Here is a 16,836-nt window from a genome sequence, read left to right on the forward strand (position 1 = left end):
TTCGATGGGGATTCAACGAAGTGGTTGTCGTTCCGCGATCGGTTTGTCGCGATGATTGACGCTTCCGCCGATTTACCGCCTATTGCTAAATTACAATATTTACTTTCTTCATTGAAGGGCTTTCAGTGGTTAATGCTACATGTTCGAAGGGAACAGCCGCGTCGTTCCCTTCGAACATGTAGCATTAACCACTTAAAACTACGCCGTGACGTGGGCGTCACTTCTTAAGCGGTACGACAACAAACGGATGCTGATTCAAGAATACTGGCGGCGGTTACATTTTCTACCGGGAATCGCAGCCGAAAGTGTCGACGGTTTGACCTGTTTAGTGGACGAATTCACACGGCATGTGAATGGCTTGGTCAAGCTACAAGAACCGGTCAATACTTGGGACACGCCTCTGTCCAACCTGCTGCTGATGAAGATCGATCATGAAACGCTCTTGGCGTGGGAAAAACACTCCGTGCATTTCGAAAGGGACAAGTATATTGAGCTGATCGAATTCCTTCAGGATCGAATTCGAAACTTGAAATCCAGCAAGAGCTTTGAGTGTGAAAGGGTTGCTCCGACTAAGGTGGCCGGCGCACATCGTTTTCCTACACCACGAAGGGCAATTACAAACGCGGCAGCAGTGCAGAAAAACCCGACTAGTGTTTCGCCCGTACAACAACTGAAATGCCCGTTGCAGTGTCCAGAACCGCACCTGTTACGCAATTGTCCAATATTCATCGGCAAGGAGATGCAACAACGACGGGACATAGTCAGGATAAAGGGCTTATGTTGGAACTGCCTTAGCGGATCCCACCTAGTAAAGGCGTGCAAGTCGGACTACTCATGTCGGTCATGCCATGAACGTCATCACACCTTACTTCATCACGCGGTGGTTCAACAGGCATCTCAACAAAAGGTAACCATGGCGGCCCAATGCGAGGATGAAATGGTGTTCCTTGAGACCGCAATAATCTTCATCGTGGACGATTATGGAGCGAAACACGAGGCAAGGGCATTACTCGATTCAGGTTCGATGTCCAATTTCCTTTCGGAATCACTGGCTCGGAAGCTAGTGACCCCTCGTACAAGGGTGGATGTTTCTATCTCTGGCATCGGAAAGGCTACACAGCATGTGAAGGGTTCGATCACTGCGTTTATTCGATCCAATGATCTGCACTTCGCCACACCGTTAGAGTTCCTCATCCTAGAAACACCATCTGCGGACATTCCCACTTCAGCAATCGACGTGTCTTCGTGGAATGTGCCCAACGAACCACTCGCGGATCCTACGTATCACGTTCCAGGCAAGGTGGATGTCGTCATCGGTGGTGATACGTTCTGGGAATTGCACACTGGGCGTAAACGTTCATTAGGCGCGGGTAAGCCGTGGCTAGTGGAAAACCAATTTGGCTGGGCTGTCGCCGGGAATACTACGCAGTCATCTCATACCCCTCGTGTATGTCACATTGCAACGAATGATGGTCCCTTGGATGCGCTGATGGAACGTTTCTGGGAGAGCGAAACCATCTCCGATGAGCCCGCTCTATCTGTAGAAGAAGATATATGTGAAAAGCATTTCATGGGCAACACAACTCGAGACGATACGGGAAGGTATGTTGTTAGCTTACCACACAAAACTAATCTTAGCATCATTTTAGGAGCCTCAAAGAAAATTGCAGACCGTCGTCTTCTGTCGGTGGAACGGCGACTGAAAGAAGATCCTAAAATGAGGGAAGCATACGCGTCATTCATGGAAGAGTATGAACGGTTGGGCCACATGATAAGACTCACGGAGCCAATTGATGAATCGCATCCTCATTATTATTTACCGCACCACGCTGTTGTGAAAGAGTCCAGCACGTCCACCAAGGTTCGTGTTGTGTTTGACGCGTCGTGCAAGACCAGTTCAGGATATTCGTTGAATGATTCACTGTTAGTTGGACCTGTCGTTCAACAAGACCTGTACACGTTAATGCTTTGGTTTCGGTCACATACTATCGCGCTATGGAGAACTATGGAGAAAATGTACCGTCAAATACGTCATCACCCCGCGGATAGAAATTTCCTTCGCAATCGGTACAGAACGGATCCTTCAGAGCCCATAGCAACTTTCGAATTACAAACCGTAACGTATGGGACTGCATCTGCTCCTTTCTTGGCCACACGGACTCTGAAGCAAATTGCCCACGATCATAGCGAACAGTATCCTCGCGCGGTGACACCAGTGCTTCGAGATTTCTACGTGGATGATCTGTTGACGGGAACAGATGATTTGTCAGAAGCGATCGAAATGCAGAGGCAAATTTCGTCAATGTTACGTTCGGCTGGGTTCTCGTTGAAGAAATGGGCATCGAATAATCCAAAAGCGCTGGATGGAATTCCGCAGGAAGATTTGGCACTGCAAACTTCACACGAATGGAACAAATCACAATTTGTTTCCCCCTTGGGTCTAAACTGGGAGCCAGCGGAAGACATGCTTCGATTTCGTATCGAGCTACCACCTGCCGCATCATCATTAACAAAGCGGTTAGTATTGTCGTACATCGCTAAGATTTTCGATGTTCTCGGACCAACGATAGTTCTTGCCAAACTATTTATGCAGCAGTTATGGTCGCTCAAGGTAAATGGAATTGCGCTGGATTGGGATAGCAAGTTACCTGCGAACCTTCAGCAAGAGTGGAATAAGTATCACTCCACGCTACAATCACTTCGGGAGCTGCGCATTCCAAGGTTCACTTCGCTTCGAAAGGCAACGGCTCTTCAGTTGCACGTCTTCGCGGATGCTTCATAAGCAGCATATGGGGCATGCTGCTATGTTCGGGAAGAAAACCATTCGGGGGTTTCTGTTAACTTATTGACTGCTAAGTCAAAGGTTGTAGCGTTGGCGAACACTCATTCAGCGAGATTAGCCACGCAATTGTTCAGCAGAATCATCCAGGCACTCAATGGCGATATCATCACCTTCTGTTGGACTGATTCGATGACGGTGTTACATTGGCTGCACTCACCGCCACGGCGCTGGAATCCATTTGTCGCTAACAGAGTGGCACAGATCCAACAGGAAACGCGAATAAAATGCTGGAGACATGTTCCCGGGGTGGACAATCCAGCAGATGACATTTCTCGTGGTCTGCTTCCAGACAAGCTGCTATTATCTCATCGCTGGTGGCATGGTCCACGTTGGTTACGCAGCAAGGAAGAAGATTGGCCACAAAACCCTAAAACAGACGAAATAGTTTGCCATGAGGAAGAGAGAGCTGTACAGTTGGTTGCTGCAACTTCTTCCACGAATAGTTTCAGCAGCACATTCTTCGCACGGTTTTCTACTTACCAACGACTTCTCCGAACTACGGCTTACGTGCTGCGCTATCTTCGCTGTTTAAAGGACAGCACATCGTCGGCGTCAGCAGTAATCAAAGGCAACAAATCCATCAAAGAACTCATCGGTGTGGTTCCCGCACTATCCAAAGATGAGCTCCATGACGCTACGATTCGGTTGTGTCAACTATCTCAGCAAGATTCGTTTCCGGAGGAGTTTCGCGAGATCACCAATGGCAGAGAGACACTGCGGCACTCACGATTGAAATGGTTATCACCTTTCGTCGATCATGCGGGAACTATTCGTGTTGGTGGCCGGCTTCGGAATGCACAGATCGAAGATAACACGAAACATCCGGTTGTGTTATCGTCGAGACACCCGCTTGCAGCATTACTGGCTGTCCAGTATCATCGTCGTATGCTACATGCTGGACCACAATTTCTGCTTGCCTCACTCCGTCAGCGGTTTTGGATAGTCGGAGGCCGCACGTTAGTAAAGTCGGTATTCCATCGTTGTCACGACTGCTTCAAGACAAAGCCTGCACTAATACAGCAGACTGTTGCCGATTTACCCACTTCACGAGTGTCATCAACAAGGCCATTTTCGGTGTGTGGCGTCGGCTACTGTGGACCCGTGATGATAAAGTCGACCATCCGTAATCGTAGTGCAGCCAAGGCATACATCGCGATTTTCGTATGCTTTTCAACGAGAGCGGTGCATATCGAACTTGTCAACAATTTATCAACTCCTTCATTTTTAACGGCGCTTCGTCGATTCATCGCTCGCAGAGGCTTGATTGCAGAAATCCATTCGGACAATGCTACCAACTTCAAAGGGGCTGCATATGAGCTGTATCGTGTGTACCAGATGCTAAAGTGCAGTGACGCCGATCGTGACGAGATTTTCAACTGGTGCGCGAACAAGGAAATACGGTGGAAGTTCATTGCACCACGGGCGCCACATTTTGGTGGATTGTGGGAGGCTGCGGTACGATCGGCAAAGCAGCATATCGTTCGCACAGTTGGTACTGCGAGCTTAACTCAGGAGGGCTGGTTGACATTGTTAGCCCAGGTTGAGCAATGCCTGAATTGTAGACCGTTAGCTCTACTATCGAGCGAGCCCACTGATATGGAGCCACTTACACCAGGGCATTTTTTGGTAGGGTCAAATATGGTAGCACCACCACAAGTCGATCGTAGGAACACACCGTCAAACAAACTGAAGGAGTATGAGCTGGTCCAAAAGCACCTTCAGTGTATATGGAACCGGTGGTATCCGGAATATCTACAACAGCTACAGGCCCGTGCAAAACATATCTCGCCCAAACCGGTAGACCTAAAAGAGGGACAGCTAGTCATTATCAAGGAAGACAACACACCACCTACTTTATGGCCAATAGGTAGAGTGACGAAACTTCACCCAGGAAAGGATGGAATAGTTCGTGTTGTCACGCTGCGAACTAGTATAGGAAAGGAGATAGTGCGTCCTACAGCTAGGATTTCAATTCTTCCGAATCCCGATGTTTTAAACATCTTAGACACGTAAACATGTACACTTTAACAATCACGGGCAAAGGGTAAACAATTCGCAGCACAAACACTTACACTTAGTCACACTGACAGCTGAAACCACTTTGTATAATAGGAAGGAATTTAATTCATGCAACATTATCGGTAAGGAATATTCGCTATTTAAATCATCCACCATTGAATTAATTACAGGAATTTAGGATCTTTTTAGTTTAGTTAAAGAAATACTTTCTTTGGTGGCCGGAAGGTTTGAAATTGTTGAAATGGTTTAATTATTTGCATGAAATGTTTCACGGACGACAATGGCGAGATTGCCCTAGATCAGATTTTGACGCATCAGCTAGAGTAGTTATGAATTCATTAGGCTTAGCAAAATGAACGATTATACGTAATGAACTAAAAAGGACAAATGAATACACAGTAGCAAATTGAACTTCGAACGCACAACACGGTATTTTTCTTCTTTCGGAAACTCTGAATATTTCACACCCAGCAACATTTCGCGATATTTCGCACACCTAGAACATCACACACTCTACACGCACCGTTATAAACACAAGATGCATTGATGTTTTTTTCTTCGACTCTGCATGCTGCATTAAAGCACCACACCAAAGAATGCGCTGCATGCTTAGAGTATAAAGAAACACCACACACTCGGAAGAAAGCACCAGAATGAATGCACAAATCGGTATTCAAAACAAAGTTGATTGTGGGGAGTTTGATCCATAACTAGAAGATCCATAACCTCACTGATGCCAAAAACCCTTTTTCGCACATTCCACGACATGCACTGAGGGTTTTTTCCCTACCTCCATTATTAATATGCTCGCCGAAGCAACCAGGGAATGTAGGGAATATACAAACACCACGCACTTATTGCACGCAAAAGGCAGGCACAGACACTTTTCCACTTTTAGAAACAACATTCGTTGGCAAATCGCACTGCATAAAGCAAATGAACATCATTTGCAAACTTTCGCGCTTCGTTCTCGAATTAAACACATAAAATTAAGCACAAAAAACCAACGACATCTACGTAGGATCGTATGAGATGGGAACGTGTTTAAACTTTCGCACCGTCACGGCTCGAGCTTGATGCACAACTAACGAAAAAGAAGATTTTGGAGAGGACGCGATGAAAACAATTCCCGATATACCAATAGGCAAGACCGTTCGGCGACCATAAAGCGTGGCACGCATCCTACACGGGTGCCGGAGTTCGACGAGTGGGTGCGCGACATGGAGGACATGTCGCGCCACATACCACGAGAAGACGGCACTAGAGGTCATCACCCTAGACCCGACGGAAGGACTCACCCCGAGCCACAACCCTATCCCAGGAGAAATCGTGCTACACGTGAGTCGTAGAGGGCGCGGACGGCGTACGAGGAACGTCGTCGTAGAAGACGGAGATTAAACGCGAAATATCGACGATCGACGACGCGGACCGGCAAGACCGTACGGCGATCATAGAGCGTGGCACGCATCCTACACGGAAGCCGGAGTTCGACGAGTGGGTGCGGACCAACAGTGCTTCACCAAAAACAAGCTTTTAAGAACAAATATTTTATACACAGAACAGTATGTTCCTATAAACCTAGGTTTGTCTAGGTTGGAAAGCAATTATATAGGCCTGGATTTAGAGTCCATAGGCAATTACATAGGGCTGAATTTTTGCTCACCGAATGTCTCAGATCGTAGAAAGCCATTTTGTTATCAACATGATTTACGGAGCTAGTTGTTAAGCCAAAAAGTAGCATTAAATAATGTAACTATGGACTACAACTATTCGGCGAAGCTGATCGATGCGATATAAAAAAAATCATATTGAGGTAACGAGATTAATAAAAATTTTCATTTTAAATCCCCAAGAGTAAAGACTATTGTGTTCGTTAGTGAACTTTGTTTGAGTGAACACAAATTTGTAATAATTATAATTGTAAGTAATAACAACACATACCTGAGAGTTCTCATCATTCATTCTTCTGGAGAAATGAATGGTTTGTGGCTCCAGTTCGTCATCTGATTCCATTCTATTAAAAAAAACAAAAAGAAAATAAGAAAAATTATTTTAATTGCAGCTTGCTACTGAACATAACAATTTAGGTGGTGAAATCGGTGACTGGAAGGCATATTTTTAAGAGCGATGTAACGCGGATTGATCATTTGCAACATTTCAACGTGTCTCGTAGCAGCAAGCAACATGACGCAATAACAATTGCCAAGAAGTATACTGTTTCGATGAAATACATCGAATAAAATCTGCTTGTTGCTAACATCTAAGAAAGGCAGTGTGCTAAAGAATTACTTTTATTGTTATAAAGACGACCTCTAACGATTAAAAATGCCATTTACCATAGCTTTATCGCGTTGATTTAGGCCATATGAGCTATGTAGTTGAAATAATATCATACTGGTAAATGGAAACCACGCAGGAAATGTTGCTGAAGGATGCCGGGAAGGTTTGCGAAAAGTTCGGGCGTTTAGGACCCCTGGGAGGCTAAAACTTGCCAATGGTAAAGCGAAAGATGTCACGAGTGGGGGACCGAAGGAGAACCACTGTGCGAGAGGGATATATTCGCCTGTAGGAGAAGGAAAAGGGGCTTTTTTTGTAGAAGAACTCTAGTAGTGCGGTCAGCGGACCAAATTTTGAACTTTCGTTAAACTTCATTATTTTCTTCCTTGATTTTATAACGTAAAATAAAGTATTTGTGAAATGGTCCTCAAAAAATGAAGTGGAAGTGTAGCAAAGTTTACGCTGAATCTGCGTCCGAACAATTTTCAAAATTTGTGGTTCGATAGAATGAAAAAAAGCCCCATAGCCTCGGGCCGTGGTGAAGACTGTTTTGGATTCGTGAGCGGAAAAAGGAGAAGTGAAATTGTTCTCGGTACGACTGTGCGTAGGGGAAAGTGCACGGAGATTAAGCGTTCTCACGAAAGACAAAAGAGGCTTTGTGCCGCTATGTAAAGTGTGTGCTCATAAACCCGGTAGCGGAAATGTGCAGTTAATCAGGAAATAGATACAGCTACAATAATAAGTGAGCTGTGTTCTGCGCATCGAAGTCCCATATTTGAACGCCAAGCGTGTTGCGTCAAGTAAAATAAATTCAGAGAATCCTAGGGCTTGAGCGCACAAGAACGTCGTGTGTCAGAGTGAAGGAACTGATTTCAGCGAAAATGCTTATTTATACGGCAACAGTGAGCGTCAAGGAAAAGGAATTCGGTGAATCCTGTGAATGACTGGAATGCACAAGATTGCCATATGTGGTAATGTACAGGATTCGGCGAAAATGCTGAATTAAGCTCGATTGGTGAGCTTCGTGAAGAGTGAAAGACATAAGTTTCTAGAAGTGTTGGCTTGGAACAGGTTTAATAACAAAAGTGAACTTATATATCTGAGGAATAGACTGTTTAGTGCTAAACTCTAGATTCAAAATGCCGAAAACAAGAAGGTCAACACAACGACTGATGCACTCGTTGGAGCTGGAAGAAGAGAAACAGTTAATGATGATGGAAAGGCAACAAGAATTTGATAAAAGTCTCTCAGAGCTTAAAGCCCAACATGAAAAGGAGATGGCTCTCCAAAAACAACTGTATGAGATGCAAATAAGCCATGAAAAGGAGTTACGCATGTGTGAGGTTCGGTTTAAAGAAGAACTACAGAAGGTGCAAAGGGAATCAGGAAAAGCTGCGGCATCTACTCCGAACGTATCAATCGGCGATATCGATGATCTCGCGCCTGCACAATCGGCAGCACGAAAAGTGGTTAACAAAAAACTGCCAAAGTTTCGCGGAGAACCAGATCGTTGGCCGTTGTTTTATAGTAGTTATGTTAATTCAACCAAAGCTTGCGGGTATACGAATATTGAGAACCTAACTCGTCTGATTGAATGTTTAGAAGGTGAAGCACTAGAATCAGTTAAAGGATATCTAATCCGTCCTGAATATGTTCCACAAGTCATCGAGGATCTGAAGGAACTCTACGTAAGTCCTGGAAAAGTATTGAAATCCCTTCTACAACAAGTGCGTCAAGTACCGGCTCCAAGCGCAAACCACTTAGAAACCTTTATAAAGTTTGGCTTGAAGGTTAAGTAACTCAATGAACACATTACTGCTTGTGAACTAACTGAACATGCTGATAATCCGCTACTAGTAGAGGAATTGATTGGAAAATTACCAACTAGCGACCAAAGAGAGTGGGTCCGATACAAGAAGGATAAAACTGGTCATATGCTGGCGCTGTTTACAAGCTATCTACAAGAAGTAATGCGAGAAGCCAATGAAGTGCTGGGGTTTAGAACAACGCAACCTGAATCATCGCGAAATGCAAATAAAAAACGAGCATGAGAAACAACACTACGAGCGAATCCAGATGGAAATGTTGGGTATGTAAAAAATCGGGTCATGTTCTAAAAAACTGTTTTACTTTTAAAAACATGAGTCTTGCAGAGAAGGTTAAAACCAAGGACAGTCTAGGGCTCTGCGAGCGGTGTTTAAGAAAAGGATGCAACGAACAATGCACTACTTCCCGCCGCTGCAATGTAGCTGGATACACGGAGTTACATAACCCGTTATTGCACTGAGTCAGAACAGTACTACAAGTTCAAAACGTAAGTGAACAAAACAACCCCGATATTCTCTTCGATTTTCAGCAGTAGGAGGAGTATCTCTTAACTCCGAACTGTTGAAGGGGCCAGACCTGTTGGTACCATTACCAAAAGTGGTTTGCCGATTCCGAGAGAAATCTGTGGCGTTCGGGGGCGATCTGCAGGAAATGTTTCATCAATTGTTGATACGAGATCATGATAAACAAGCTCAACGCTTCCTATATGGTGCGGAAAAATACGTGCTTGATGTAGCTACATTCGGAGCAACTTGTTCGCCGTGCTCAGCACAATACGTTAAGAATCTTAACGCAAAAGAGCATTCTGTAAACTTTCCAAGGGCAGCAAAGGCTATTATAGAACATCACTATGTAGATGATTACTACGACAGTGTCGACTCAGTGGAAGAAGCTATAACCCTAGCCAAGGAAGTTGGATTCGTTCATGAACAAGGCGGATTCCGAATAAGAAATTGGATGTCCAATTCCAGCAAGTTTTTGGCCAACATCACACTTTTTCATCGACAAGACTGTGGAACATGAACGAGTTCTAGGAATAGCATCTCAAGAAGACTGCTTCTATTTCGGTATGACGGTGCATGCACAGAGTGTAGAGCATTCCTTTGGAACTAACATTCCTACCAAGAGGAAGGTATTCAGTTTTGTTATGTCCCAGTTTGACCCAATGGGGTTCATAGCCCCAACACCATACGGGAAAAAAATGATTATACAAGATATATGGCGCAGTGGTTGTGACTGGGACTCGACGATCGATAGGACAACATATAATGAATGGCTTCGTTTTATTCGTCTCCTACAGAATGTTGCATCTATGAGTGTTCCAAGGGCTTACTTTGGTAATGCTAAATCATCGGAAGTATCAAACATTCAACTTCACATCTTTTCAGATGCAAGTGATTCGGCCTACGGATGTGTGGCTTATCTGCGGGCAGTTGTCGGAAACAAAGTAAAATGCGCTCTAGTTATGAGTCGTACTAAAGTGGCGCCGATAAAACAAATGTCGATTCCCCGCTTAGAGCTATTGGCGGCTGTATTAGGAGCGCGACTGGCGCAAACGGTGAAGAAGAATCACAACCTCAACATAACGAAGGAAGTATATTGGACGGATGCGAAAGTAGTCTTATCGTGGATACGTTCAGATCAGCGGCGTTATAAACAGTTCGTTGGATTTCGTATAGGCGCAATTCTCAGCATGACGAACCTTTGTGATTGGCAACGGCTCCCTACGAGGATGAATGTGGCGGATATACTTACAAAATGGGGCAAAGACCCAGACATGACACCGGAAAGCGATTGGGTACATGGACCATCATACCTGTATGAGAATGAAGTATCTTGGCCAGGCGATGAGATACCGCCTGCCAATACACTGGAAGAACTACGTACCCATCTACTTCTACATCGTGTGATAGAGCCAAAGTTCAGAGTCGACGTCTCGAGATTCTCAAAATGGTCGGTTCTAGTAAGAACCATTATTATTTAACGATTATAACTATTAAGACATGTGTTTTTCGACCGCGTTCGTAAAATGACGGGTGTTCCTTACACAACAGAAGTGGACTTTCAATCCACCAGCTACCCTCACTAAAGACAGACCCCAGCTGGATTAGAGATGAAAGTACTAAAGATACAGATTCAATACATAAAATGAAAGGAAAAATTTACGCCGATAAGAGACGGGGGTCAAAAGTTTCTTAAATTTTAGTAGGAGATAAAGTAAGAATACGGAATTATGAACTAGCAAAGCTGGAACCAAGGTGGTCGAGGGAGGTCTATGAAGTAGTAAAAAAAGAAGGAAATGATACAATAGTAATCAATGACCAAGGAGTGCAGTATCGGCGACCGGTTGCACACATTAAGAAGATACAAGCAAAAACAATTGTACAGAATAGTAAAGGAAAAGGAACGGTAACTACTACCGGTAATGCAAACAAAAGCAGACCGAAACGAATATGTAAACATCCTGCGAGGTACCAGTAGATGTTTTTTTTTTAATTTGTTTATTGTAATTCTTATTTTGGACGAGAAAAGGGATGTAGGGATGAGAGTTATGAGAACCCGTGAGAGTGGTGTGGTTAAGCACGATGAGAACTTGTGAGTGGCAGGATGGCTCGAGATTAAAGTGGGAATCGAGGAGCAGACGCGCTTGAGCGGTTGACTAATACGGAGTAAAAGAACAGTGAAAGCTATTTTTGCTAAGCTATTTTTGAGCTATTTTTTACAAAGCTATTTTTGAAATAGGTATTACAATTCATCAAAAGTTATATTTTCTGTAAAATGCAAACAATTGGATTGCATTTGTTACAATCGGCCGTTGATCTCATTTTGAATGTTAGATTCATATTTGTCATATTAAAACTGATGATATTATTTACAACTCATTATCAACACTTTGCGTTATTAATTATTTAATTTATTGTAATAAATAATAAATCGGTAAATAATAAACATGTTTTTTGCAGTGCCATTTTTAAACCGTTGAGGAAACAGTCGCCTTTGAGGACAACACCAAAGCCGCAAAAGGGAGGCAGACTAGACAGGGTGTTTTGTATCGTTCAGTCTGTGTACATTTGTTTGTTTTTGTTTCAGTCACGTCATGGCCCGTCGAATAATGTCCCGTCCCGTCGAAAAATGTCGAACACAGGAGGTTGTTCCCGTAAAGACCGACGCCATAGCACATGACCCACAGCACAAGCAATAGCTCCACAACCACAACAATAACCACAATAACATCACCGGACCTAGACCATCACACAAAACAATAGGACAAACAAATCGAACAACAACAATAGTACAAAACCTGTTGGAACCTAACAAATAGCGAGGGTAAACGTCAGCAACAAAACCCCACAAGGGTAGGTTGAGTGCACTGTTGACAGGTTCTTCTCTCCTGCAAATGTAATAAAAGGAGCGAACGGAGAGGAAGCGGCCTCTTTTTGCGATAGAACGCTCATATGCAAACTATGTTAGAATTTGGAGAAATTGTTGGATTAAAACAACTTATTGAATAAAGATCAGAAAACAGAAAAGACGGTCTTTAAGGAATAAGTGCGGCGGTGCCGCAACAAATTTCTAACATAAGCTTTATGGCGCGTATTCGTATGAGCATTGCGTGTAAAGTGTTAGCATGAACAATCCTGTGAATTCATAGTCGGGTACTATAAAGATTCTAGGAAAGTGTTGATATGCATAATTGACGCGAGTAATTAGGAACAATTCGTTGAATGTAGTCGGGGATAACAAAGATTCGCGAAAAGTGTTTCATAAGTTTGAGTAACAATACTGCGAGTGCAAGCCAGCACGGTGAAGACGTCGCGAAAGGTGTTGATCTTAAACTAAACTTCTGTGTGTGCGTTTTGCTGTGTATGTGGAACGCAGATAAAGTCGCATAATCGGAAAGTGTTCTTAATGCATGCATGAAGAAAGTTGTGTTTTACGGAAATATTGTTTGAAGTAGCTCGGCACAATCCTCGGAAATAACCTTGAACAGACGTGTGCACAAGAAATTCGGTGAATTTAGCACGATTAGTAAATCAGTGTGTGTGCGCGTGTGAGTGGAAAGTTCCAGAAACTGTCCGCGTACGTAGTCCGTTCGTAGACATGCGTAAACGTGTAGGTGCAAGCCTTTAGCGCACGGGAGCACAAGCAATTCGATGAATTGTCGCTCCGATTAGCTAGTCGGAGAGTGAGCGTGTGTGTGTGTGTGGAAGCGAAGTTGATTTGCTGTCCTTTATTGCAGTACACAAGAGTACGTTGTTTCCGGGAACTGTTCGTGTCGATGGTCTGATCGCGGACATGCGTTAACGTGTGTGTGTGTGTACATGCAAGGCATCTAACAGAGATTGATTACTATACAGAAACTTTCCAGGAATAATTTTTCGCCGATAACTTCGATCCGGTACAACGAGTTAAAGCGTGTTTGTGTGTTTCGCGAAGACTTGTACAATTAGGCGGTTGTGTTGTGTTCCTGAAATTAGCCTGCGTTCTTAATTGTGTAAGAGCGTCAGCAAACGTGGACATTGGTTACCAGTTCAGTGAAAATTCGATCATCACATCACATCGACAGCAACAATAGTGACTTAGGACAAAGAAGGCTTTGTGTAACAAAGACTTTGGTGAAACGTCTACACCCAACAAATCCTGGTCGAACATCGCAGATGTAGTGCATGAGCTTCTGGTGGAACGTCAGCGATAAGTCTTTGGTTCGTAGTATCGTAATCGTTCGACTATTAAACAATATCAATTTTTAGCATGCCGAAGACACTAAGCGATAAAGGAAGGGATGAGGCTGAAGCTGGACCCAGCATGGTTAGGGTACCTCCATCATCTAAGAGCAGTGAGCAGTGAGCGTAAATTTGGATCAGACCGTTGTAGAAAATGTGGTTTCTGAATCGATTGACGAAACTTCACAACTCATTGCGGAGGAAATTGCTCGTCACAATAAGGAGATGGCTCTTCGTAAGCAACTTTACGAGCTGGAAATGAAACATCAGAAAGAAATCGAACAAATGGAAAAAAGGTATCAGCAGCTTAATATTAGCCCTCCTACTGCGGGAGTCAAGCCACCTACGTTGAAGCTTTCGAGCATTACCCCCGAACAACGTTTAGCCAGAAAATCTGTGAGTACCAGCTTGCCGAAGTTTAGCGGTAAGGCTGAAGAATGGCCGCTATTAGTAAATTCTGTCACGGAGTTTGTACAAATTCTTTGCGGTGTGAAGTAAATGGTTGCGGAAAAAAGCATCACACCTTGGTGCATCGGACAGAAGAACACGTTCAGCTTCAGAGAGCAGATTCTAGCGAAAACACGCTGCGATCACAAGTGGCGATTTATCGGACGATACCTGTAACTCTTCATTCGGGCGAAAATATCATCAACATCATAGCATTTGTTGACGAAGGTTCTTCAGCTACCCTAATAGATGAGAGCGTTGCTGACCAACTGAAAGCGGATGGACCGAACGAGCCGTTGCGGATTACGTGGACCGGAAATATCAGTCGTTTAGATGATCGATCCAGGAAGTTGGATCTTTTAATCTCAAGTCAAGGATCAACACAGAAGTGGAAGCTGTTCGAACCTCGTACAGTAGATGGACTAATGCTCCCGAGTCAATCCTTGAGATTAGCTGATGTCGTACAACGCTACAAACATCTGTCGAATATTCCGATAAGCGAAAATAGTCAACAAACCCCGATGATGATAATAGGGCTGAATAACATCGAGTTGTTTGCCGCTTTAGAGACTAGAGTTGGTAATCCTGGTGAACCAGTTGCGGTTAGATCCAAGATAGGTTGGACCGTTTACGGCGACAGTGCTTCGACTCCTAACGTCATAATAAATCTACATCGTATCACTGCAATGACTAATCGAGAACCTCACGATGCTGTTGGAAATCAGTATAAGCTGGAGCAAATGAGTGTTCCTGCCTTCGAAATGCCCATTGCTCCTGATGAAAAGAGGGCAATGGAAATTCTAGAAAAAACAACTAAGAGAGTGGGTAATCGGTTTGAAACGGGGCTTCTATGGCGAGATGATGATCGAACTTTTCCAGATAGCTACCCAACAGCAGAGAAACGCTTGCGGCAACTGGCAAAACGACTCCTGAAAAATCCGATGTTGGAGTCAAGAGTAACTGACATGATCAAGGAGTATGAGCGAAAGGGTTATTCCCATAAGATCACCGATGATGAATTATCCAGTTGCTCCAAAGAAGAGGTGTGGTATCTGCCTCTTAACGTGGTACACAATGCGAAGAAACCAGAGAAAATCCGTCTAGTATGGGACGCAGCTTCAACAGTGGCAGGAGTTTCGTTAAACTCTATGTTACTAAAAGGACCAGACATGCTGGTTCCTTTGCCGAAAGTCGTGTGTCAATTTCGCGAGCGAGCAGTCGCCTTTGGAGGCGACTTGAAAGAGATGTATCATCAATAGCGCATAAGAGACGAAGATAAACAGGCGCAGAGATTTCTATTCGGCAGCAATACAGCGGACAGACCACAGGTTTACGTTATGGACGTGGCTACATTTGGGGCCAGGTGTTCTCCCCATTCAGCTCAATTTGTTAAAAACTTAAATGCCCTTGAATTCGTTGAGCAGTACCCAGAGGCAGTGCAAGCAATTATAGTAAAACACTATGTCGACGACTATTATGATAGTGTTGATACAGAAGCGGAAGCCATCAAACTGGCTAAGGATGTACGACACATTCACGCACAAGGAGGATTTCATATCCAAAATTGGATGTCTAATTCAGAGACATTCCTAGATGAGGTTGGAGAGAGGAGTGAGAAAACAGCGTTGCAGTTTTCGAGCGAACTGAATACCACGTACGACCGTGTTTGGGCATCAGCTGGAGATCAACAGAAGACGTGTTTTGCTTCAGTGTGCTTTCAGATGCGGATTATCAGAAGTTCGTCATCAACGGATTTCAACCCTCGAAGCGGGTTGTGTTGAGCGTGGTGATGACATCATTCGACCCGGTGGGTCTGATTACTCCGATCACTATTCGCAGAAAAATGCTGATTCAGGATTTGTGGAGAACCGGATGTGATTGGGATTCTAAGATCGATTCAGAGTCTTTCGAAAAATGGAAGCGGTGGCTGCGGTTGGTGCAGGAGGTTGGGTCATGTCAGATCCCTCGAAGTTACTTCGGGAAAGTAACTTCAAGTAAAATCGAAGAAATACAGCTGCACATATTTTGCGATGCGAGCGAAACAGCGTTTGGCGCAGTTGCTTATTTCAGAGCAATCATCGATGGAGCAGTGAAATGAAAAACAAAAACGAGGAATCAAAAATACTTGGCATTTATTGGAATACAAAAAAGGATAACATCGGATTTCACTCGAAATTAGACAAACTACCAGCCGATGTATCGTTCAAATTAAGGTTTCCTACCCAACGGGAAGTACTATCATTTGTTATGTGCTTTTTTGATCCATTAGGATTAATCTCCAACTTCACGATTCAAGGAAAAATTCTTATGCAGGAGGTGCATCAAGAAACGAACGAATGGGACGTACCAATTTCAAATAATTTATTTGTAATATGGAACACTTGGTTGAAATATATCCAGCAGACCAAACATATTCGTATTCCTAGATGGATCATGAAATCGCCCACTTCGGAAATAGAATTACACACCTTTGTAGACGCTTCCGATAAGGCGTTCGCGGCTGTTATTTACGCCAGAACCACGGACAATGGAAAACCTCACGTTCAAATTCTCGCCGCCAAGGCTCGAGTGGCACCAATAAAGATGTTATCAATACCACGTTTAGAATTACAAGCTGCATTATTAGGGGTTAGGCTGGTGGACACGGTAAAAAATGAGATGAGAATCAAGGTGTCCGAAACAACATTTTGGAGCGATTCC

At 43.9% G+C, this 16,836-nt stretch overlaps 1 protein-coding gene across 1 annotated transcript; it reads left to right on the forward strand.

Moving 5' to 3' along the window:
- Positions 1-913: 913 nt before the first annotated feature.
- On the forward strand, positions 914-2,782 carry LOC128716752 (uncharacterized). The gene has a single exon (XM_053811361.1). It carries the CDS (start codon positions 914-916, stop codon positions 2,780-2,782), a length of 1,869 nt encoding a protein of 622 aa, XP_053667336.1.
- The last annotated feature ends 14,054 nt before the right edge of the window (positions 2,783-16,836 follow it).

Source organism: Anopheles marshallii (assembly GCF_943734725.1).
Source record: "Anopheles marshallii chromosome X unlocalized genomic scaffold, idAnoMarsDA_429_01 X_unloc_1, whole genome shotgun sequence".
NCBI lineage: Eukaryota > Metazoa > Arthropoda > Insecta > Diptera > Culicidae > Anopheles > Anopheles marshallii.

What these genes read in the sequence shown, in the direction of transcription:
- LOC128716752 (XM_053811361.1), top strand. Translation starts at nt 914, where the DNA reads ATGGCGGCCCAATGCGAGGATGAAATGGTGTTCCTTGAGACCGCAATA.